The following is a 24,219-nucleotide window of genomic DNA, read 5'->3' on the forward strand; positions in this document are numbered from 1 at the left end:
CCACCTGCAGCTGTAGCGAAGGTGTGAAAGCATTTTTAATTGTTCTTTGAAGTTTTCTGAACCCAGTTGCAAAAGATCTTGGGGAGATGTTCCACGTACTGTGTGTTGCAATGGCTTATACTGATCCATCACAACTTGTAATGGTGTATTAGGTGCATTGGAAAGATCTTTGCTCCGTTTTTGTACATCCTTCTACTTTTACCCTGTTTTCTGTTGTGATAAGCAGCACAGCCAAAGCATTTGTTATTTTTCCCCCTTTCTATTCTCCCGTTTCCTAGAGAGTCTTTTGCTTTTCAGATAGAGTTTGGCTGGGATTCCTTGTTAGCTGTGAGATCACATGAACCTGGGAGGTATTGCTGGAGCTCTGCCAGCCTGATTTGCCTGCCTTCATTTTGCTGCCTGTTCTGTGCTTGGAGAGCTCCTTGCCAAGGGAGAGGCAAACGCCAATAATCTGTACAAAGCAGCAAGGACTTTTTAAGATTCAGTTAGAGGGACACTATACTTGCTTTGTTCTGTGTGGTGTTCAAAACTTCTGTGGTAAGACATGATCCATGTAAACTGAAAATTGGAGTTTTGTAGAATAGTGGAATTCTTACGTTGCATAGGGAGGCATAAAATCATTCTCTAGCAGTATTAAGCTAGTAAAAGTTAATACAGCTTTCTTGGTTTATGTATTTTAATATGATGTGGTTATAGGTGTCTTTTTGTTTATAATATACTTGAAATATATAACCGTTCAATCAGAAAGGAAAACAATATAATTTAGTTTATTATTAATAGCTTTTGTAATACCTCTGAATGTAATGAATCTTTTCCTTTTAATTTAAATCATACTTCAGTTTTCAGATATTCTCCATGCCGGATGAAACACTAGATACTTGCTGAAATGGAAGTAGGAAAGCTTAGTTAATTCTGCTCAGTCCCTGACATGAGTACCTTTGTGCTTTTAGGGCCTCAGATGGCTCCTTAGAAATTGGAAAAGTACCTAAGCAGGAACTGTGATATGTGTACCTGTTTAGGCATTCTGTAAATCTCATTTTTCTGCATCTGCAGGCAGTGGATATCTTTGTAAATCTGCTTGTTTATAATATCTAAACAGGAAAAAACAAACTCTGTAATAGAAATGGGCTTATTCTTCTGACAGTGTAGTGCATGACCTTAGATATTTCATGCCTCTGATGTGCCCCCCATGTAGTGAAGAGCAGTTGCATAGCAGATTTGGAGTTCTCCCTTGCTTGTTGCCTCCTCTGTTTCTGTAACAGCTTGCTGGGTTTGGCACTCACTCCTAAGACCATGACAATGGAGGAGTTGTGAATGTAAACATTAGGTCTTGCACAGGTGCAATAGAAACCATCTGAGCTATAAGGTTCCACATGCTGCCTTAATACCATTTCAGTGTTACCTACACATCTGTAGGGTAAGAAGTGGTGGGTTAGACTGACTCACTGGCTTCCAGCTGGACCATTGGTCATGGAAATGAATTTCTTTGCCTCTGTTATAGCCAATACACAGATTATATGTTCGGTTAAATTGTTGCCTCTGGCACTTAGGAATGGCTGTTTCATGCAAATGCACAAATTTGCTGGGGTTAATCAGTGCACTCTTAGAGCGTTTAGAAAGTCAAATCATCACTGTATAGGAGGAGGGAGCTTTGCTAACAGAAATATTGGAAGGTAATTAAACAAATCATTTTTTCACGTCTATTTTTGCGTTTTGCTATAGCTACAACAGGTGTTTACATCCACAAGTAAGGTGCACAGAAATCTTCCTACCCCTGAAAATAGCTATCTAGGAACTCCTTTTGTTCATTATTCATAGTTATAACCGCAGACTAGACGCTGATATGGCTGGGTTTCTTTGCTGTTGAAAATTGTGCTGGTTTAGAGTTGACTAGAATTGGTTAAATGGCCAGCTGTCAAAGGAAAACCTTTTCCTCCAGCTAAAGATACTGTGTTTGTTTTAATTGCTAGAGGCTAAAGAGAGTTTATTTAATTTGGATACACAGTTTAAGTTACTTAGTGAGCAGTTTTATTTTCTCAGCTCAGCTTATCAGATTTGCTTAAGCCTATTTGTTGATTGGAAGGTACATTAAAAAAAAATGTGATTCTTTAAAATTATTTGTTGCACATAATTAGATTATTGCTTGTAGTCTTAAAATGTCATCTAATTATTGGACGGATTTCCATTGACCATTGCTAAACAACTTTTTATATAGAGAGGAGGGAAATAAATTTGATATTGCATCTGGAGTCTGTCAGTTTAAGCTTTCTACTGTCAAATTTGTGTGACTTGTTTTGCAAAGGCTTACCTGGGGAAATGTACTTTTGCTGATTATTAAATGGAGGGAGGGAGGGAGGAAAGGCTCTGTGGTAGCTCAGCAGCAGGTGTGACTCTGATCCAAGAATCATCTTGGGGGGGGGGAAAAACAGCTATACTGAAAATGATGGATTGAGTGGAAAATAAGCTGCCTGGGACCTGCTGCCAAGGATACCTGTCCAAAAGGTGAAGGTTCCAGGGAAACCACATTAGTGTTGCTTCTGCTCAGGTTTCTGTGAGATGGGGAGCAGGCTGTTGAAAAACCAGGCAGTCTTGCCAGCAACTTCTGTTTCCAGTAAGGTGTGTTGATACATGCATGAGGTTGTGTATGTGCAGAGAGGTTATTGAGGACCTCTGTAATGCAGTCAGGACTTGCCAAAAAATCCACTTGAAACAAGGCTGGTGGGCCTAGAAGCAGTCTCAGCTCTCTTAATGCTGCCTGAAGTCTTCTTCCCTAGCACTCTTTTGAATACATGTTTTGGTTTTTCCAGGAGAAATCCTAGAAGTTTCTTTTTCCACATAGGCAAGGCTTGCAGTCAGAGGAGTGCGGCAAAAAAATACTGCAGAAATGCCCCATTACACATGTTAAGGAAATTGTTTTACTTCCCGCCCCCCCCCCCCCCCCCGCCCCTTGTTACTATTTTGAGAAACACCTGTTGTTTTAGAACATATAGTATATGTTCTAGAGCCATATGATATATTGTAACACTGTTCCATCTGTGTGCTGTAGTGTACTTTTGTATCATTTCAGCTCTGAGCAATAGTATAACGTGGTGTATCATGTACCTTGGCATATTTCATTCAACATCTGTACGTGCCCTGTTCACTGTTGCAAACCAAATTTACATAGAAAGGCTATAAGCAGGGTTTTAGAAGGTCTCACAATGGCGTATGTGTGTGCAGCCAGGACTGGTGGTCCCAAAGGGAGCAGCTGGGTTGTTTTCCCATTTGGTAACTGGTGGGGCTTCAGCAGGGTGACTGGGCTTGCTTTTGTTCACTGTACTCCAAAGAAAGAGGCTCACAAGCAGCATGTGGGAGAGAAGAGTGCCAGTGTTCGGGGTGCTTCAGTAGTCTTCGGATGTTTTAAGTTCAAAAGAGTGTCACTCGTTCTCTTTGTAATTCCTTTGGTAGTTTTTCTGGTGAGGATTATGCTGCCTGGGATTGATGAGATCCCCTTGACTTTGCCCAGAGCTGCTGCCTTCTTGAGAAGGCTGTCTGCAGTTCGGTGTGTGCCATGCTTTTGAGCTGCTATGTGTGCCCATATACACCTTAGTGAACTGTTCAGAAGGTGGGATGGTCAGTTTCATGCAGGCTGGATACAGAGGCATTGGGGCTCCCGACACACATCCTATCAAAGTGATTAGAGCACTTGCCCAGAAAAAGGGAGTGCTCTTCAGTTTCCTGCTCAGCCTAGAGGGCTGGGTGGGTGCTCGGCCAACCAGCTGGTGGGTTCTTTCCAGATATTGTGGTTTAACCATGGCCAGTTACTAAGCCACACACAGCCACTTAATCCTCCCACGGTGGGATGGGGGAGAGGATTGGAAGAGTAAAATTGAGAAAACTCATGGGCTGAGATAAAGACAGTTTAATAGGTAAAGCAAAAGCCATGCACACAAGTAAAGCAAAACAAGGGATTCATTCACCACTTCCCATGGGCAGGCAGGGGTTCAGCCATCTCCAGGAAAGCTGGGCTCCATCATGCATAACGGTGACTTGGGAAGACCAACACCATAATGCTGAATGTCTGTCCCCTTCCTTCTTCTTCCTCCAGCTTATATATACTCAGCATGACGCCATATGGTATGGAATATCCCTTTGGCTAGTTCTGGTCAGCTGTCCTGGCTGTGTCCCCTCCCAATGTCCTGTGCCCCTCCAGCCCTCTCGCTGGCAGGGTCTGAGGAAGTGAAGAGTCCTTGACTTAGTATAAGCATTACCCAGCAACAACCAAACCCATCAGTGTGCTGTCAACATTGTTCGGACACCAAATCCAAAATGCAGCACTGGGCTAGTTACTCAGAAGAAAATTAACTCTATCCCAGCTGAAACAAGAACACCAGATAAAGACACTGTCTTGAAGGAGTCAAGATTCACTAGACTAGAGGGGGTGGTAGCAAGGGGAAAGTTGGTTCAGTGCCAACTGAGTGAGGCCCTAACTTGTAAAATGGGAGTCTTCAGGGTTGCTCTTTGATTCTAGTAGCATTTATACATCTAATAAATAATTGCTTATTATGTGATGTGTAATCAGTGCTTGGAGTAGGGATCCTGTTCTCTTCTGATTGCATTTTAAAAGAAGGAATTGTGTAGATGTTGAAAACCAGGCAAGGGCTGTGATTGTGAAATCTGATCATGATGTGCTTCTTTCAGCAGGCAAATGAAACATCAGTCTCTGCAGAAGGTCAAAAAGAGGGGTGAAGCTGGGCTGCCCCTCTGTTGTTTTCTTTGGCTTGCTTAGATGGAGCCTGCCAGAAATGTGGATTGGCCTGTGTCCCTCTCACAAGACCTCAGTTCTTCTTGTGCTCCACTTAAGGAATTTAGACCCCAGTAGATTTCTTTATGGAAGGCAAATGCTGGGTGTCATTACACCAAAGACCTCTGGAGTCCTTGTTCTTAGCATTTAATAGGTCCAAATGTGTTCATTTTCTTCTCTGTGAAGATTTGAAGAACTTCTGCTTGGTCTGATCTGGCTGGTTATTAGTCACTGCTGTTTGGTTGGGGGTTTATGTGGTGGTTTCTTTTTTTTTTTTTTTTAAAAATCTATGTAATTGCTTAACAGAGGGAAAATAGATTTAAAGAGCAAAAAGGTATATAATAAACCTCTTTGCTGCATGAACTTGAAGATTGTTTGAATATTTTTACTGGTAGAATTCCTGTTAACTGATTCTATTAGCCATGTTTATCTAATATTCCTAGAAGATGTAGTATAAATATGTTGTCTCCAAATGGCAACCAGAAGTCACTGCTATTCTTTTATCCATCTTTCTGTTCAGTATGTTTTCCTTTCAGAGGGGTGAGTAGAGAGAAAATTCAGATTTTAAAGTCTTGTTCCTTTCAGTTCTGGTTTCACAGTGACTGGGATGCAAAAGTATCCAGAGATAGATGCTCAAAAGTATTTTCTGCTTTTGTGCCTGGCCCTTTATTCTTTTGATAAATTGAATCTTGCCCTTCTGTGCCCAGTAGGTGTTGCTGTTGAATCAGTTAACACCAAAAGAGGACGGGGTGGGGGGGGTAAGCTTTTTGAGCTCAGAAGGTATGGTAAATATTCGGTTACCTCACCCAGGGAAAACAGGTCTAATAAAAAAAAAAAAAAAAAAAAAAAGCAGTGCCCAAAATGTTTTCATTTATATATATAGGCTTGAGAATCTGCAGCCTAAATGAAAAGTAAACATTGTGTGTGTAACTTTGAGTTACAGGTTTCACGTCCTGTGGAAGAACTGCAGCGAAAGTACCTTAGTACCTTCTACCTTGCATCTCCATTATGGTTTTACTTACTATTTATGTTTCATACTGTCATCCTGAGAAGCATAAATCATGTCAGTCATGGTGATACCTCTGTAGCATGATACATTTTTGCAATGTTACGCCATATGGTAAGAATAGGTGTTCTGGTAGGCTCTCTAGGTCAGCATTGTTCCTTGGAACCTGGGGCCTGGCTAAGTTTTTGGAGCACCTTTTAGGATGCACACCCATAATACAGGGTAGGTTTTGTGTGCTTTTGTTGAAGGAGACAAAGCAGGGGAGGCAGATCACTTTGGGAGAGAAGACTGATTTAAAGGTGGTGTGCTTCCTTTAGCAGCACCTGTTCAGTAGGTTATGTGTAGAGGAAGTTTTTAAAAATCATTTTTTAATGCAGTCTAGTTTTCTAACAGAGTTTGAAGAATAGTTTATTGATCAGAAAAAAATGTATGCATAAAATACTGAGTAAACAAGTAATCTCACTGCTGAATTTTCTTTCCCTGTTATATGGGAGAACATCTGCAGTTGTTGGTTTCCTTGGAAACAAACTCACTGCAAAAGCTAAATGCACTGCATTGAGCCCGTCAATTTTGCTGCATTTGAGAAGAGTTTAACATGCACACTTGGACATTTTTACTACGTTTGTTTCTCAAATGCTGTGTCATTTATGCTGTTCTCACATAAAACACCTGATCAAAGGACGTGTGATATGCTTTGGATGTTGGACAGAACAACAAGAAAGGTTGGTATTCACAAGCCTAAACATGGACTCCGTGTGTATATATATATTTACTTACAGCATCTAGTTTTCTGAACACTTGAAGTCTTGCCTTTTAAAGCACAGTGCTATTGTTTGCATGTTGTTGCAGTCTTAGCTGTTTTGTTGGAGCTGGAGATCAGAGAGCTGCTGAAAGGAATTGCTGGTACATTTGCCTTATAATAGTATTTTGGCAGGATGTTGGTTTTATTTGTAGTTTAAGTAATTCAGCATGGAATACATGTGTGTGTTCTCACAGATTAATATCTTTGTTCTGGCTGTGAGAAGAGTATGACTTCATATATTGTGTTAGAAGATTTTAGCGATGCTTATGATTAACTTCAACTGTTCAAGCCAAAACCAAATCTGTGCAACAGTGTGGTTGTGTAATTATATCGGGAAGAATTAATTTTAAACTTACTTGCATTAATGTACTTTAAGAAAGAGAAGCTCTGTTAAGCAAGTACTGTGTAAGAGTTAAATTATTTTTTAGCAGGTATGTGTAACATAGCTTCATGTGTGTACCTGCGTCACAAGTACATGAGGTAGGAGTCATGTTTGTGACTGTCTTTCTGTTAGTGAAATGAGTTCCTATATATATTGTAAAAATAACATATAGTACTGAGAAGACTAAGCTGTATAGAAAAACATAACACTTGGACAAAACATTGTCTGTAGTTTGTCAGCTAATATAGAGACATTTGACAGTGATTCCATGGTGGGATTGCTCGCTAAAATAGGCTTTAAAATGTTTCATAAACTCCTTTCCTCCTCAAAAAGGAGGCAGCTGTTCACATGAAATTATATATATAGTTTAGTCACTAGGCCCTTTGCATTTGGTTTTATTTGTGAGTATTATGCGACCTTTGAATCTGAGACCTTACTGTGTTCCCCCCACAGATAATGCTGCCTGTCATTGCTGAGGTACAACGTTTTAAAGTTCTCTCTCTAGAATGGACTTGAAGTGAAGTTTTCACGGACTGACTTTTAGTACTCTTTGTTTTGGGTGCTCTAAGTTACTAATATATTATCAGAATAGTCAGTGTACTCTGTGTATAGACTGAGCCTATGTGGGGATTGAGGAGATGGGGAGAGCAGGCAGATACAGTTTTCTCGATGAAAAGCTAGTCTTTAGTTTTAAATCATCTTTTGCAAATGTCAGGGAGAGAGAAAGGAAAGGGATAGAAGTAGAGTGAAAGAATTATTTTTGTCAGCTGTTACTCATGATCTGTCCTACGCCTCTTTGTTGCCTCTACACGTTTAAAAACCTAGAATGCTAATACAGAAATATTTTTACTATTGTAAAGCAAACAACGCAGTTCCTTGAACAGCATGCTGCCTAATCCCATGAAAGCAATAAAATTGGAGTTCAACCATCTAATAATGTAACTATGTCTGCTTTTTGAGAGTGGTTTGCCTACAGCCCATTACCACACCACTGCTAATTACAAGACGTCCTGTTTGCACGTACATGTGACAGTGAGGAGAAATCTGGTATTTAGAAAGGTGAAATAGGATAACAGTTACAGGTTACATTGTGTTATGGAAAGATTTTAGATAGTTAAAGAATATCTGACTTCTGTATTTGATAACATAATTTCAAACATTATTTGCTAGGTTGTTTATTTTTATGCATTTCTTTGGTTTTACCCAGTAAAGCCTTACAGCCAAAGTTAGTTAGTGATTTTTGCTTTTGTAGCAGGTGATCCTAGCAGTGGCAGATCCAACTGTACTAATAACTGCAGGTGCAAAGGTGACTATTGCCTTAATGCCCGTTTGTTTCTCTAAAGGATTGGTCAAGATGTTGAAGGAAGTAAATGCTTAGGGGGATGCTAATGCACAGCAGTCTCTAGGGACCAAAGAGACTTTTCCTTTTGTGTATGTTGGTGTGGTATAGTTAGTGTTTCAAGTCAAGCCTTCCAGTGCATGGTATCTGGCATCCTCAAGTCTCCTGTATATGCTGCCCTTTGGAATCACAGCTTTTACGTTTCATTTCATAATTTTAGTCTCCCTGTTCTCCCTGCTGCTCATCTGTGCTCTGGTGATGCATGGACAGTGTTTGTTGCTGAAAATACTCTTCCTCTTGGGTACACAGGTGGGAATGGTGGAGAGGATAAATGTTCTCCTTAGAGCCAGGCACTGCCTTGAGGTATGCAGGAGCATGACTGGAGACTGGTCCGTTACACATCTGCTGTCTTGGAAAGGGGCATATGGTACCATAATGCTTCCTCTCCTTGAAATCCTTTCCAGGGCTAACATCCTGACAATAATCATGCAAAAGCATTGTATGCTATGCCAAATATATGACCATGTACAATGAAGTAGTGTGAGATGCTGTGTTTTTTGTCTGATGCATTCATGCATTTTTCCTTTACTTTCTTGGAAATTTTTGCATACTTTTTTTTTTAATTGTTAGAATTTTTTTCAGTGTTGTAAATAACATCTGACGAGCTGAACCAAAACCAGCGTTATAGATACACTCTTTGAATCAGCACATCAAAGTTGTACAACTGTGTTTCATTCAACAACAGTAGGCATTCAACTACTGAGCTTTTGAGGGAACTCCTGTGCTACAGTTCAGTCTTGATGTGGTAGTTACAGGTAATGAGTAAATGCAGGTGGGTAAGCGGCAGAAGTGTGGGACAAGATGGTACTGATGTTCTCATGAGTCTCTGTTGAGGGGAGCTGGCAGCTAAAGGAGTGAGTCATTTTCAGCCCATTGAAACTGGTCCCATAAAGAGCAAAGCTTTGCAGAAAGAAACTTGAACAACTTGAGAAATGGCAAGAGTACAGAACCTGAAATTTTGTGGAAATATCACTTCAAACTTTGTTTAGGTCTCATAAAACATGACTCAGTGGACAGCAGGACATGAAGAAAAGCGTGATTACAAAGCAACTGTTGAGAATACCAGTGTTGAAGTTATTTTGGTGCATCATGGAGGTTATTAGTTACCAATAACTGTGCAGCTGACCTGACAACATTGGTTAGAAACAAACATGAGTGGAATATTAAATGGTGTACTATGTCCTGGAGATGAGTCTCTCTGTGAGCCTGTCCCTCTGTGTTAATCTTTGTGGATTTATGGAGACATCTCTTGATTGCAGTTATTATCAAGTTAACACAAAAGATGTGTTTTAAAGTATCCAGATGTTAAAAAGTTTAAAGAATTATTTGAAACTGAAACCTATGCAGACTCTCACGTGTGATAGGTGGTTTGTCAAAAAGCACTTTTTATTGCATTTTAAAGGCAAAGAAAGTGAAAATAAACAGCATTGCATTAAGCTTGTCACTGACAAAAGAATCCTTGTTATGGACTTGAAATAGCTGTAAGAGTGAAGAAGGGAAAATAAGTAAAAGCAACTGTGGTACAAAATCAAAATAACAAGGAAATGTATACATGTATGCTTACATTTTTCTTTCAAAAGCTGTAACTATCCAGGACTGTGGTCCTTCAAGAAAACTAACAACGATACTTTCAGAAGCCTGTTAAAGCAAAAATTCAATCTTTCAACAAAGGATGAAATGGTGGTTTGGATGTGGCTAATGATGTAAAGAAGCTTAGATGACATTTTCCTTTCTGACAGCTTTACCATGATGATGGCAGAGAAACTATAGAACTGAAGAGCAGTAATTTTCTGTCATTTACTGAGATATTGTGCAGACCAGCTCTCAGGAAAGATCAATTTAATTTGGCTGGTTTGGGAAGCAGCATCTTCTGTGATGAATATTAAATGGAAAAAAATTATTTACTCTGAAAATGTTCACTATTTCATATTCTAATTAAAAAACCCAAACAAACCCAAATCATTGTGAACTGGACATAGTAATTTTTGGTTGTCAAGAAATTAAAAACTTGTAATTGTCTGCAAAAGCCTTTTTTTCAGACGCATTTTTTTTTTTTCCTACCTGGAATCTCCTGGCACTTTTGACAAGATCTAACCTGGTCTCTCTCTCCTGTATTAAAGCATCCATCAACACAAATAGCATTATCTTCTTAGTCTGGTTATTTTATTTACTGAGGATCATATGCAATAAAATAGATGGGAGAATTAGCCTGTTACAGAACCATAGTGAAGTTTTCAAGCTCTGTTGTGAAAGACACAAAGGCACCATTGAAGGACCTGCGGTGAGGTCAAGTGTGCTGCAGCAAGACTGAGATCGTTTTCAGAGTTTGGCCTCTTTGGCTGAAGGCTTAGAAATTATTTTCCTATTCCTGGATGTTTTTTGAGACTTCTTAAATTTTCCTGTTTTGCATCAAGGGAAAGCCAAGTCCAGGAGGAGGCCAGCACCCAGGGCAGAACAGTAAGTAGTCTTGGCAGGGCATGTCTGCTGGAGGTGAGCAGCTCAGCCAGACCAATGACAAACTGAATTTTCCCATGTCCTCAGTGTGTTCCCTGAGTTTTGCACTATTTTCTTTTCAGAAAAGGGAAAAGCTTTCTGTCACCCTAAAGCTCCAGTGAATGCTATATTTTTAAATATATACAATTGGAAAAGGGCAGTCAAATTTTAAGATACATCCCATTTTAAAAAGTTCCAAATCAAAGTTGATACCCTTCTACTCTTGTCTTTTATAAAGCTTGTCAGCCTGTTCCTCAGGGGTAAGCACTTCAGTTTTATTCTGTGCAATCAAATTGAATGGTCTTGGAAATACCCTACTTCTGATTCCGAATACTTTGTAGATTACTGATTGTATGTAAAAGTAACAATTGTAAGTGGCAGTTAAGTATCACATTTTGTTACAGAGTAATTTCCTGAGAATGTTTTAAATCAGCCCTGACTCTTGAATGGTATAGACCTGCTAAACTTTTATGTGTACTGCCAGTTCTTTTGAAGCAGTGATTTTTACAAAGTGGGGCACGTCATAAAATTTGGACTTCTCTTAATACTCCAAATCTGAACACACACAAAAAGGGATTGATTTAAAGTCTAAGACTTTTTAGGAGACCTCAAGTGTTTGAGCTTCAAAGAATATGAGACAGGCTTTTTCTGGGGGAGAAATTAATTTTACAACTCCTCACCCTGCATTTCCTTTTGAAAGGAAAACCACCATGACAGGAGAAGGGAAAAGGTGTGTGTGTTCTAGATGAATTTCATTTCTGCATTTAAATACAGAATACTAACTCCGGGGTAGAATATGGCTATGATATCTCTGCATCCAGACTCTACCACCTATTTTAGTTATCATGGTACCTTTGAATATGTGCTCTTCTAAAACAAAAGCTCACCAATTTTTGCGTTGTTCATTGCTTGAAGTACTGCGGTTTCATTCTTTTAGGTGTTAGTTTCCTGTGTGTGGCCTTTTCTTCAATTACATGTGCCTGTGGATGTGCCCCGAAGTGGAAAATAACAGGGATACTTCATTTCTTTCCATATTACTTCTGTTTGCAGCAAGTTCTTTCCCTGCTCGCTTGTATGCTGCCTGTTTTCAGTCTTCCTCACTTCCCACAGAGAGTGCTTCCTTCATCTGTAAAGGTATCTCAGTATTTTACTTGGTATTTTCCTTGGCACCGCACTGGTGAAAAGGCAACATTCGTTCATGGCCATGCTTTCTTTTAGAGGTGTGGCTGCTGGCACATCAGGGTACCTTCAGCTCCTCAGTCTAGAGAGGGATAAAGGGCTAGAGCAGCCCTCAGCTGAACAGGGGCAGGAGATGTTGCACTAAATAAACTCTTTCAAGGCTGTTGGCTCTGCAGTGATTACTTAATCCCGTGTGGCAAAAGAGGAGGATGAAGAAGAAAACTGAATGAAGTAGTCACTGGGAAACCTGGTGCTCTTTAGAAACACGGAAGATCAGTGGAAGAGATTCAAATGACTCTTCATTCATTTGCTTCATACAAGCAAGGGAGGCTGGGGAAAAAGGAGATTTTTATCGTACTGCCTGTTATGTTGGGAGGTATTGAAACCCTTGATCCGGTCAATCATGTTAAGTTCATTCAGGCTGAAGAGCCGAACCACAAAACTTCACAGAAGTGGGAGGAATGCTGCTGTACAGTAAAAACTGAGATACATGATATGAAAGAAATGAGAAAGAATTAGTGGTTAAGTTAAGCTTTAAGGACTAATGCTGGGATTTTTTTTTATTTAAGAGAGAGACTAGATTGCAATTGATGAGGGGGGAAGAAGACTGAAAGTACTGGGAGCTGGACTGTAGCAACATTGGGCTGAATTGGGGAGGAGGCCAACAAATAGAAATGAGTATGTTGCATTTCTTCTAGTACTTCTCAGAAATGGGCCTGAGCAATAATGGAAAGGAAGGGGAGCACCTGTGTAGAAAGAGGGTGAGTGTGACCCTTTTCCCTTGCTGCCGAGTACTTGGTCTGGGTACTTTATCAGCCCGGTTCCCATGTGTGACTAACAGATGTGCTAGGTGAGGGAGTGTGGAGAGCAGCTGCTAGGCCTTTTTTCTGTATGGTACTTACTTTCTCAAAGGAAAATATTACTGAGTTTTATCTGACAATGAGGACTTGATAGAGATTTGGTAAATTAATAGATGAGTAAAACAAGGTGTAATTTTGGTGGAATTCCTCTATTAAATGCTCCTGCACATTTGAAGACTTCTTTGTGTGAACCTTGCCCTTACTCTGGCTTTGTACAAGTGTTTGAGTGTCAAGTTCATAAGAAAAAAAGACTTTTACTTTTTTTTTTCTTTCTTTCTTCCTTCCGGCATGTGTTTGCAGGGTAATGACTTCTACAATACGAAGTTCTCTGTATTCCTTGAGATTGTGAATCTAGGAACAGTTTTCTCCTTGTGAAAGAGTGAGGTGTTGCCAAAAACAGAATACTGCCATCTCTGCTTATGAATCCCAGTTTCAAATCCCAGATGCTTTACATAATAAAGCCCAACTGGGCTGATTACCAAGAGAACTCGGTCATTCAGAAAAATAAAAGGGAAAAATCCCTTTGCTTCATGAAGGAAGAACTGGTGCCAAGAGGAGGTTGAAATGTTAAAAATGCATTTTCTGTTTGGATCTTTCATATCAACTGTCCTGTTTCCCCTTTCTTTCTGCTTTTATTTAAGGCTGTGGATTGGTATTGCTCTTGTGCAGTGGATGTGTGTGGAAGTTTTTTGTAGGACCTGTGAGCACCTAGATTATGAAAACCACATTCAGTGGCTCTCTCCCGCCCTGCAGGAGCCCAGCTTAGGTAAGTCTTTCTGGCTATGTCTGCAGTGTCTTAGGACAGCGGTGGTGGTGTGGATACCTGTAGCTTCATTGCTTACATGGTCTATAGAGTTTTGTGGCATGTGATGTTGGGGCCATTCAGAAAAGAGCGTGTCTGACTTGCCTGCCTGATGTTGACCACGTGGTATTGCTGGAAAGCAGTATGGGATGTTTGGCAGAGGATTCAGCTGCGCAGGCATAACCATCCATATGCTCTGCCCGTTCCCTTCACAGCAAGGAATGTGGTAGGGCCCATGCAAAGCAGCAGGGAAACCTGTATGTGTTTTAATTTCCTGTAGTCTCCACTGCGTCTGCTCTTAGGCTCTTAGAGATACTAAGCTCCTGTTGGTTAAAATGGAAGCCTTTTTGAGGATTAATAATTGATTCAAAACAAGAAATGGAGAGTTCCTTTAAGTGGTCAGGTTTCTGCGGGTGGAGGGGAGTTACTGGTGGAGTAAAACAGGGATTTCTGCAGAGGCTTCAACTATTCATAATCCTAAATGGGCTAGAAATGGAAAGTCGGGAAAGACAAAATCTGTAAATATGTGGAATTATTCAAAATAGTGAAATTCAATGCTGAATGCAAAGGGAGGATAAACTGGTGATGCTAAGTAACTGATCAGGAGAGAAGGTGAAATTAATTGTTTGTACAGAGTGATACATATGAGAAAAGACAACATTTCCCTAAGCTAGCTGTTACCCTCAGTAAGAGACCTCGATTGATTGTGGGTAGTTCCCTGAAAACAGCAGTAGCTCTGTCGGCACTCAGTGTTGGTCCGAAAGGCAAACAGAGGATTACAAACTGCTGAGAGGGAAACCAGGAACAACAAAATCCTTATGTCACTGTGTAATCTCTGCTGTGCCTGCTTCTTGAGTACCATGTCCAGTTTTGTTTGCTTTGTTAGAGTAGAATTAGGGTATGTGGGGGCATGGTGAAGGCAGTCAGAGGTATGGGGTTGCTTTTGTATAAATAGGAACTAATTAGTAGGAAACTTTCTGTCTGAAAAAAAGGCAATTGGAGGGGACATAATATCACCTACAGTGGAGGTCTGTATAGTCATGAATGGCTTGGGGAAGTGAACAGAGAGTGTTTATTTCCTGGTTTTTTTCCACTGCTTCACAAAAGGCAAACTGGGGCACCCAGAAAAATTTCAGGAAGGTGGTTTAAACAAAAGAAGCTTTTCACACACCACGTCATTAAATTTTGGAGCTCATTGATGACTGAAATTATGGAGATCAAAGCAAAGTTAGCAGAGAAATCTTGACGTATAGTGTTGCAAGTATCTTTTGTTCAGGCAAAACTCATATGATTGTATGTTAATGATTTACAGTTACTGCTTTGGTTCCTCGCATGAGAGGACAGTTGTGTATTACTTCTGGAACATTTTCAAAACGGCTATAATTTCTTTAAAAACAAGGTAATGCTTTTTGGCTGGAGCTGTTTCAAAATGAAAGGTGTGACGTTGCTGTGTTTGAATAGGCTTTGCCAGAGACCACAGCCAAAACCAGAGCAAAGTAGAGTACTGAAGGAAAAAAAACAATGTTGTGGCTTTCAAACCCAACAGAAATTTAGAAAAAAATAAATATAAACTTGCAGAAATTGGGCCAGATATTTCATCCATGTAGCTCTGGAAGTTGTGTAAACTCTGTAATACATTTTCTCCTTGCTTATTATCTTTGCAGTTTCACTGAAAGAAAGGAATACAGACCATATGACAGAAATGTTCTCGGTTCTTAGATGTTTAAAGTGCAATGAAAAGTTGTGTGTTCCTCAGATTTCTTTGTGAAGATTTTTACACAGGGCTATACTTCAGTATTAATGCCTCTGTTGCAGCAGGGATTTTCCTAGGACTGCTGAATTTCCTTTTGCTAGAGGTGATACATTAGCAGAAGTTAAAAATCAGAATTCCAGAAGCAGCCTGAATTTTTCAGTTTAAAAAAGATATATTAAGTTTTATCTGATAAATTGAAACATCTCCGATTCTGTTTACAGACTGTCAGTGCCAGAGCTGGACATCAGTCCTTTTACTTTCAAATTTTAATTTATTATGAGATATGTGGGGCTCAAATGGCATGTTTAACTCCCTGATATGACCATAATGATGACTTGCAGAGGGGTGAGGTGTCAGACACAAACTTAAAGAGAATGAAAATTGCAGTAGATTGTCCCTGAGCTATCCAGATGCTGTTATTTCCAGGACTGTTTTGATTCCCTTGTAGCTCATGGTAAGATACTGGTTCAGGGTTTTGTTGCAAGAAAGCCCAGTTGGCTCTTCTTGTTAAGAGTTTCTTTTAATTAGTTTAAGGTCTGTTTCTTTACTCTGACTCAAGGTTATTCATTAAACCATGGATGATCCAGTTTCAAACCAGCAGGGATCCTAATCCCACATTCTGGTTAAATATATTGAAGATACTGAATCTCTGTTTCCTTCAGTAGAAAAAAAACTGTATCTCTGCAGATAGGGCTGCCTGATTTTCATGACTGAGCATGATTAAACAAGAATGTAATTACAAAAAAAACCCCGACCAACCATTTTTAGATAAACTAACTTTCAGTCTGGCTAACTGAGACCTTTAGCTTTGATACTCTGCTCTTGCCTTGCATGTTTTGAATTTGCTTGAAAGTGTGAAAGTATATATAAAGTGGTGATGTATAACTGAAGTTTAACTAGCCTGTTAGAGTTCTTCATTCATTTTGGACAAGTATCAATACATGGTATGTGCATGTGATCCTGAAAGTAGACTGGCTGATGTGATAGAATTCATCAATACATTTGTCTTGCCTTTCATTTGTTATTTCACTGAGAAAACCCCATGGACCTTATGATATATGGGAGGCCTAAACAGTTTGCTGTTTCTCCAGGGAAAATTTGAAATTGCTACTGAACTATGGAAAGCTGGGATTGGTACTAGCATCTTCTATTGCAGTAGATACTTATGAATGAGTATTCTCCTGCATTTCTTGCTACACCCAGAAATAGTGTAGTTTTACAACTGAATTTCAGTGTTCTGCATACATGACTGTTGTGGTTTAACCCCAGCTGCTAATTAAGCCCCACGCAGCCACTTGCTCGCTCCCCCCTCACCCAGAGGGAGGGGAAGGAGAGTTGGAAAGGAATGTAAAACTCGAGGGTTGTGATAAGAACAATTTAATAATTGATACAGAATAAAAATGAAAGAGCAATAATAACAATGATGACAATAACAGTTATAATGAAAAGGGGAAGGGAAAGAATAAAATCCAGAGGGAAAGGAAGAAAGGAACATGTGGTGCACAATGCAACTGCTCACCACCTGCTGACCGATGCCCAGTCAGTGCCCAAGCAACGATCCACCCACCTTGACCAACTCCCCAGGTATGTATACCATGCATGACATCCCATGGTATGGAATACCTCTTTGGCTACTTCAGGTCAGCTGACCTGGCTGTGTCCCCTTTCATCCTTTTTGCTAATGAGGCTTGAGGAACTGAAAAATCTCACATTAAAGCCAAAACACAGCACTGTACTAGCTCTTAAGAAAGACAACTCCATCCCAGCTGAAACCAGGACAGGCCTTTAACTTGCTGCAGTCAACAAGTCCCATAGACTTCCTGACATCGGGAGTTCTCCCTGGACTCACTTTCAGGTGGTGTTCTGTCCCACAGCCTTTGTTTCAAAACAAGCTGGAGTTGTTCGCATGTACGCGCAGACTTTCACACCTTTGCTGGTCCCTTGCTGCTGATTCACTACCTGAATGGCCAGAGCCTGACCTGGTGATTGTGGTCTTCTGCAGATCACTTGTTCCTTTACAAAAATGCCATCTTAAATGGCACGCAGATACACAAAATACTTTTTGCATATAAAGTTTCTATAGATGCTGTATTTCTATGGTAATGCTTTGTTATGCAAAAGCTTGACTGCACACAATTTTTTCATTTCTATTAATACAGAAATGGAAATGTATGTGACTCTAGTCATATATAATACATGGAGCTGCTGTAGGCCCATCATACTTGAAGTGGAAATTATGTGGGACTTCTTATAAATGAATATTTAAGTATGATCTCAATTCATTTTATTGACAGAGGAAGCCCAGCTAGTTTGATGGGTCCTCTTAATTTTTTTTTATTTTTTTTTTTAGTTCATGCTCTCCGTAACATTACTGAGAGTTATGAACAAGCCATCATAGGCGTCCACATATTTTTCTAGGAAGGACTGCTGCTTTTTGCCTGCTGTATGTAATCTGTAAGAAAATCTTTATCCTAAATAAAATAATGCAGTCCTTTTAAGCACACAAGAAAACATCACTTTTTCTTTTAGCCATAGATAACTATATATTTATTTCAATGGCTAAAATACAAGAGAACACAGCTAAAATTAATAGGATGGCTAGATGACTGGGAAAATTCAGCCGACCATCAGCAAAACCACTTCAATAATGAGATTTAGTAGGCATTGAGAATCTTGAAAAAGGAAAGTGTTAAAAGTGTCATAGTTCTAAACTTGTCAAACAGTCTGTATAAAAGCACTGAAAATGCAATTATGATGACCAGTTGTACAGAGAGTCTTTGTGTGGCTTTCAGTCTTGCAGGATTTTCTGTATCCCTAGAAGTTTTCCAGTGGTGGTGTACCCTCTATAGCAAATAGAAGTTTACTGGCTCTTATGTTTCCTTTTCCTAATTACCTTCTACAGCAGTTCTCATGTCTCTACTTCGTACACCTTGTTGGGGTCCACAGATCTGGACTCTAAACCCCCTTTGCCTAAGGTGGTAATACACATTTTGTGGAAATCTGGATTTTGCGGAGTTGCGGAGACTACTGTGGCACAACACTTAAGCGGTCCAGCTCCTCCAAAGAGGTGGAAGATGGCTGTGGTTATTTCCATGTTTAAAGGGAACTGAAGTCCTCAGCCTTCAAAAATGACCATTGCAAACCAAAAGAGAGGGCATCATGCGAGGTGGTGAGAGCGGAACAGCATTGGCATTATCAGCGGGAAGGCATTTTCCTCCACAGCTCCTCACCCTGCAGCAAACTGGCAAGAAGGTAGAAAGGAGCCTAGCGTTCACGTGTGCGGGAGGCTTTCCGCAAGCTCCGGCTGCTCCCCGTCCCCTCGCTGTGCTGTCAATTCAGCGCAGCCCTTCCCAGCGCTTGCTGCAGGCTGGGAGAGACCGGCGGTACTTCGGCTAATCAACGCTTTGCATTAATTCTGGCCTTTGAGGACTCCACTGCGGGCAAACCCATACGCAGAGGAGGGGAGAGAAGTTTGAAGCGGTCCTGCTGTCATTGACATTCACGGCTCTGGCTTCAAGCAGCGCCCGCCTCACCCAGGCACTGCCAGAAGGGAACGTGCACTCCTGCCTCCCTTTGTGCCGAGGGGATCTGTGTGGAGTAATTGAAATGCAGGGCTGCGAAGCACTGCTGTAGTGGTCTGGTTTGGGGTTTCCCCCCCGCCCTCCTCCCTTCGTTCCTGGAGGAGGGGGAAGCATGTTTGCTGTGGATTCTTTTTGTTTTATCAGAGAATGAGATGCTGGCTGAAAATTGAAGAAATGGCCCTAGAAGAACTGATGCAAAGATCAAATGCGGTTTCCCAGTGCACTGGTAGGAGGAGCTGCTGGTCTTAAATAATGTGTTGTGTGGATGCTGTTAGTGATTTTGTAGGATTTACAGAAAATCCTGGTAATCTGACTAGCATTCTTTATGCATGTTTGCATTAATAGGAAAGAAAATGTTGAGAGCTTTTGTCACCACGTTAAACTTTTATTTATATTAAAGCTAATTAACATTTTTAGTGCTTAGATATTCATGAGGCAAGCTTTAGAAGGTCCTCTTGAATAGTTTTAGGTAGCTGCTAGCCCAGTCAAATACTCTAAATGGGTCTTGATTCCTTTTTTATGTCTGACTCAGTTATAGCTAAGAAGTGGGGGGAATTACAGATTTGCCTAGCGGAATGGGTCGATTATAAAGCAGTGAAGAGCTTGGCTAAGTGTAAAGCACAGCAAGCCATTATTTTGGGTGGGTCTAAATTGCACTTTGATGAAAATGAAGAGTTAAATGCATTAATCGTGGTAAATGTAGTTTTACATCTGTATGGATTAAAAATTTCAGCAGGTCTGCTAAAATAGTTTTAGCACTGTAGAAAGTTTCTTATGCTTTTTGAGAGATTTTCTTGAAAATGTTAACACTTATGTGTTCAATACCAGAGCTAAACAGCAGTGTACAATAAGATGATTTGTGGCTAGATCTAGATGTGTTTTTCTGGCTGTTGCTCATGCAGAGCTGTAAACGTATTTCAGATAAAAAGTTACCTGTAAAGACAAGAGATGTTTTTGCATCCTTTGAACCTGTTTCTTTTGCCCCTTCTTAGTCTGCTGACAGATGTCAGAAGTCTTGCATCTTCTTATTATCTGAGGCAAATAGGTGCTTTGCTGATACAGAATATTTAAGGTATTATTCATTGCAGTATCAAAACTTGGAATTTTTCTTCCCATTTCCCTAGTCTTGTTTCCTAAGGATGACTTTCAGCTGTTTCAATTTCCATGTATTATGAGGAGATAATTAGCAAGATGGCTGATGCTGTGTTTGGATGAACAGATAGATTAAATGACAAATGTGAAATGAACAGATTAGCTGCATCAATTTTCCTGGAATAGGGGAAGCAGGTATTTTACCTTCTTAATAACATGTGTTTTGGGAGAAAAGTGAGACTTAATCTGGTGAGAGCAAGCATTAAATTACAAGTAAAGGTCACCATACATACTATTTTCTTCTTCCTTGTTTTTCCTATATACTTTTCCCTTGAATATCTTCCTTTTTTCAAAACATGTTTTTATTTAATGTATGGATATTTGTTTCATTACGTGTTTTGATTTCCCGAATGTTTAAGAAGAAAGACAGCCTGATATTTGCTAGGGCATACTGTCTTTTGCAGTTTATTTTAATAATTCATATATTACTTTATCTATTCCCTTAAAATTGTTGCTAGTAGTTTTTCTGAGGCAAGATAAATTTTAATAATGGATGGTAGAATTGGTTGGGAATATGGGAGCCTTTTCTTCCTGAATTGAAGTAGTCTTCAATTGGGAGTAGGCTTGCTGGTTTGCCTATGACACTGCCTGTCTTTCAGCTGTGCAGATGTAGGTACACTGTGACCTTCATGTAAACCACTAGCGGCTCTGAGTGCTGTTTCCACACTTGCCGGCAGGCTCTGACTGTGTGCTGATATTTAGCTTGTTAAACTTGCATATTTTTCCAAAAAAAGCAGCTGTTACTTTACAGCCAATTTCATGTTCATGTTGATAGGTGGTCCCTCTCCTCCCCTTCTCTTTATCTTTCTTCCTCTCTGTAATTCCTGTGTGGGTATTTCCAAGCCAAAGGCACCTCATTTGTATAACCAATGGTTGTATTTATAGGTGACTTTTCAGTTTTCCCTTTTTCCTTCCCTGCCTCCACCCCCCTTGTTCCTTTCAGATTGCTTAGACCATTTCTCTGTTGCTGCCTCCCATTCTTGGGCTTTACTCTTGTCTGTGGGTCAAATTATCTACTGTCTGACTTCACAGCTGTCTTTCTGTTGACTCAGAAGCCTTTTGTGTGCAGCAATTTCCTTAACAGCCCAAGATCTTGTGCAGGATTTTTCCAAGCCCATTTTTCAATAGCATCCTGCTTAGGAGTAATTGAAATGTAGAGCCTTCCCCTGGTGTGCCCCGTAGTGCAGCTCCCCACCTTCAGGCATCAAGGGTTTTTTTCTTTTGCAGGATCCAGGGAAAAAGACTGTTTCTCTTCCTTCACTCGTTTTTCCTAATGATACTGCAGGCAGGCTGAGATTCATCCCAGGTAGTATTAAGCATCCAAGGCAGAAGAGGAATTCCCCTAAAATCCATGTGCACTGAAAGCAGAGAAGGGAGCACTTTCAGTAAGGAAGTCCTTCCACCTTCTGAGGTGCACTTGTCTTTCCCTTGGCTGGGGTGAGGGGCAAGAAGGCTGGAGTAGCTCAGCTCCTAACCTAGCATCTCCCCAGTGCCGAAGGTTAGGTATGGTAGATCTGGGTTTGTCTCATCTTTTGCCGTTTTGCTACAACAGCCTTTCTGCTTGTGTCTGCTCTCCCCGCTAGTGAGTCCCCTCTGTCCGTCTGGCGCCGACACATCCTTTCTGGGCTACTCGTCCCTCACCACCACACCAGCACTTTCCACAGTTGTCCTTCAGCTCCCTGTGCTCTTGACTAAATTCTGATTTGGTCACACTCCCAGCCTCTGTAGTAAATTACTGACTTCTTACTCTCTCCTGAACATGTGATCCTCTCACAGGGTCCTTCAAGTGTCTTCCTCTGATACATTTTACAAAACTGGACAGCTTTCTCTGGCAAAGCTTTGATTATTTCTTATCTTGCTCACCTTGGCTTTATCCTCCAACACCTCACAGATACATTGTTTTCTGCTTCTGGACATATTTAGCTATTAAGATCATGCTCTTTAGTTTAACAGTATCATCCTCTTCATATTCCTCCTCTTGCCTCCTGCTCCACAGTTCAAAATAACCTTGTGCCTTGCCTTCTTCCAGCAACTTAAAAGGACAGTTCCGTGACATCTTCTGTTGTTTTTTCCCACATATGCTCCTCAGTCCTCCCGGTCACGGTCACTTCCATTCTATCAAATGCCGTCCTGGACTTTGATAACCTGGGTGTTGCTTTCCCTGTTTGCATATAAATCCTTAAATTAAGACAGAAGTGATGTAAAGACATTCTCTATTTCTGCCTAAGATGGTTTTTTTCCCCCTATTAGAATTGTGAGGGTTTTTTTAGGAAAACTGAAATGATTATTGATACTAAAAATATATATAAAAATCTGGTTTTGTTCATCTTTATTTTTTGACAGATAATCGCATAATTTCTATTCATTTGGCCATATTTTTTACTTTTCCTCTTTTTCAGTTCTGTTGCTGTTTTACATTAGACCCTCTTCCACAAATTGCTGTTTATGGGCAGAACTTCCTCTCCCCATGGAACAGTAGCTCAGAGGTTATAAGTAGTTATAAATAGTTCTGGTCTGGGACCTCATACATTGTCCGTATTACTGTATGCTGTGGGTTTTCTGTTTAGGACTCTTCATTTGCTCTGACTGGTACAGAAACAGCAGTAAGGCACCAGCTCTTTCTGTCCGGCATTACTCATGTTTGCATCAGCACTGAGCTTGGAAGCCTTGCAGTGATGGTGTTGTCTAATTCATGCAAACAGGCAATACAGATCTGGCATTCCCAGCCTCATCTTGTGGTAGCCCACTAATGGTTTCTTTCCACCTTGGAAAGGTGCCACTATTACAGCTACCATCTGTTTCCTCACCCTGAACAAAATTTTAGCACTTTGCAAAAAGAAGTAACATCTGCAAATCAAAGATAAACATGTGTGTAGTTCCTTGGTAAATGTGTATGCAGTACTAGTATTTTAAGTACAGGTAACATCCCTTGGCTATTTCAGCTTCAGTCAGTTTTCAGTAGTTCGAGATTTTCTGTCATACTCACAATTTGGTCCAAAACTTTACACTTCATTTCCCTGGCTTTGTCTTGATAGGCAGGCTTTTGACATTTTTAAAGTCTGGCTCACCTGCCTTAACAAATTAGAAACAGATGTAGGAGGAATGAACTCACATACCACCTCCAAGTGCCCAACATCAGTGGAAAGAGTTGGCTTACTGCCAAGTGCAATGGGGATACCCTCAGGCACACTGAAGGGACATAACAAAGCTGTGGGCAGCTGGAAGGACCTGTTCAGTGTGTCCTCCCGGTTCCTACTCTCTTGTGAGCTTGCCCGCTCTTTCTTACTCTTGTAGGGATCTGTCCTTGGTTCACTTGATTTTCCAGTTTGAGAAGCGAAATAAATCTTTCTGTGTGTGGCAGAGTACTCTGTGTGTGTGTTAATTTGGCAGGCAGGCAGGTCTGAGCATGAAGGGGCATTAAATTACTGTTTGGCGACTTTGTTAGCTTTCTATGTAGCTGGTAGAGTTGAAGAGATGTGGCTGAGAGCTCGGAAATCTGCAGGGTGTGAGCAAGTCCGCAGCACCCAGGTGGCATTTAATGGCAGTGGGGGATGCCTCTGCCTGGTATTAGCTTGCTGGCCCTTCATTTCAGCTTTCCTGCCCCCATGTTGAGCTTAACCATGAAAGAGGCCTCCGATTTCCCAGGCCAGAGGGTATAAAGCAGGCATGCTCTTCCTGTTATGAGGTTTAAAATTTCAAGACTAAGGGTGGGAGCTGCAGTTGAAACGGACACAATTAAGCAATTAGGAAGTGGATGGCTTGTATTTTCTATGAGTGGGCACCATTATGGCTTCTGTGCACTTACACGGCATCTGTTTCTTAGTTTATATTGGCCTAAATCAAAATCTTTATTTTACTATTGAAACAGCTGAACCTAGTGAAGCTCCTGGGAGATAAGTTCAGAATTGGTACCAGTCATGTACTTATTAGAGCTGCCTTTTTGGTAATCTGAGGAAAAATGTTTTGATCAACATGGAAGTTGATTAAATTTTATTTTTAACCAAAGTATTGTTACTTAAAATTGCAT

The 24,219-nt window shown here is 40.5% G+C and overlaps 1 protein-coding gene across 18 annotated transcripts in view; it reads left to right on the forward strand.

Annotated features, from left to right (window-relative positions):
• The window catches only part of MCF2L (MCF.2 cell line derived transforming sequence like), a 164,170-nt gene that overhangs the window by 15,969 nt on the left and 123,982 nt on the right, over positions 1-24,219 (forward strand). The window contains exon 1 of one of the 18 annotated variants that reach the window (XM_040584558.1): positions 13,588-13,670. The exons of 16 other annotated variants lie outside the window; for them this stretch is intronic. Coding sequence is in view for 1 of the 2 variants with exons in the window: in XM_040584561.1 (XP_040440495.1) it covers positions 19,188-19,266 (79 nt within the window). In the remaining variant the exon portion in view is untranslated. Of the gene's footprint in view, positions 1-13,587; positions 13,671-18,966; positions 19,267-24,219 lie in introns of those variants that run through there. One more of the 18 variants, XM_040584561.1, reaches the window with a different exon arrangement.

The sequence above is a fragment of the Falco naumanni genome, chromosome 2, assembly GCF_017639655.2.
Source record: "Falco naumanni isolate bFalNau1 chromosome 2, bFalNau1.pat, whole genome shotgun sequence".
NCBI classification, from domain to species: Eukaryota; Metazoa; Chordata; class Aves; order Falconiformes; family Falconidae; genus Falco; species Falco naumanni.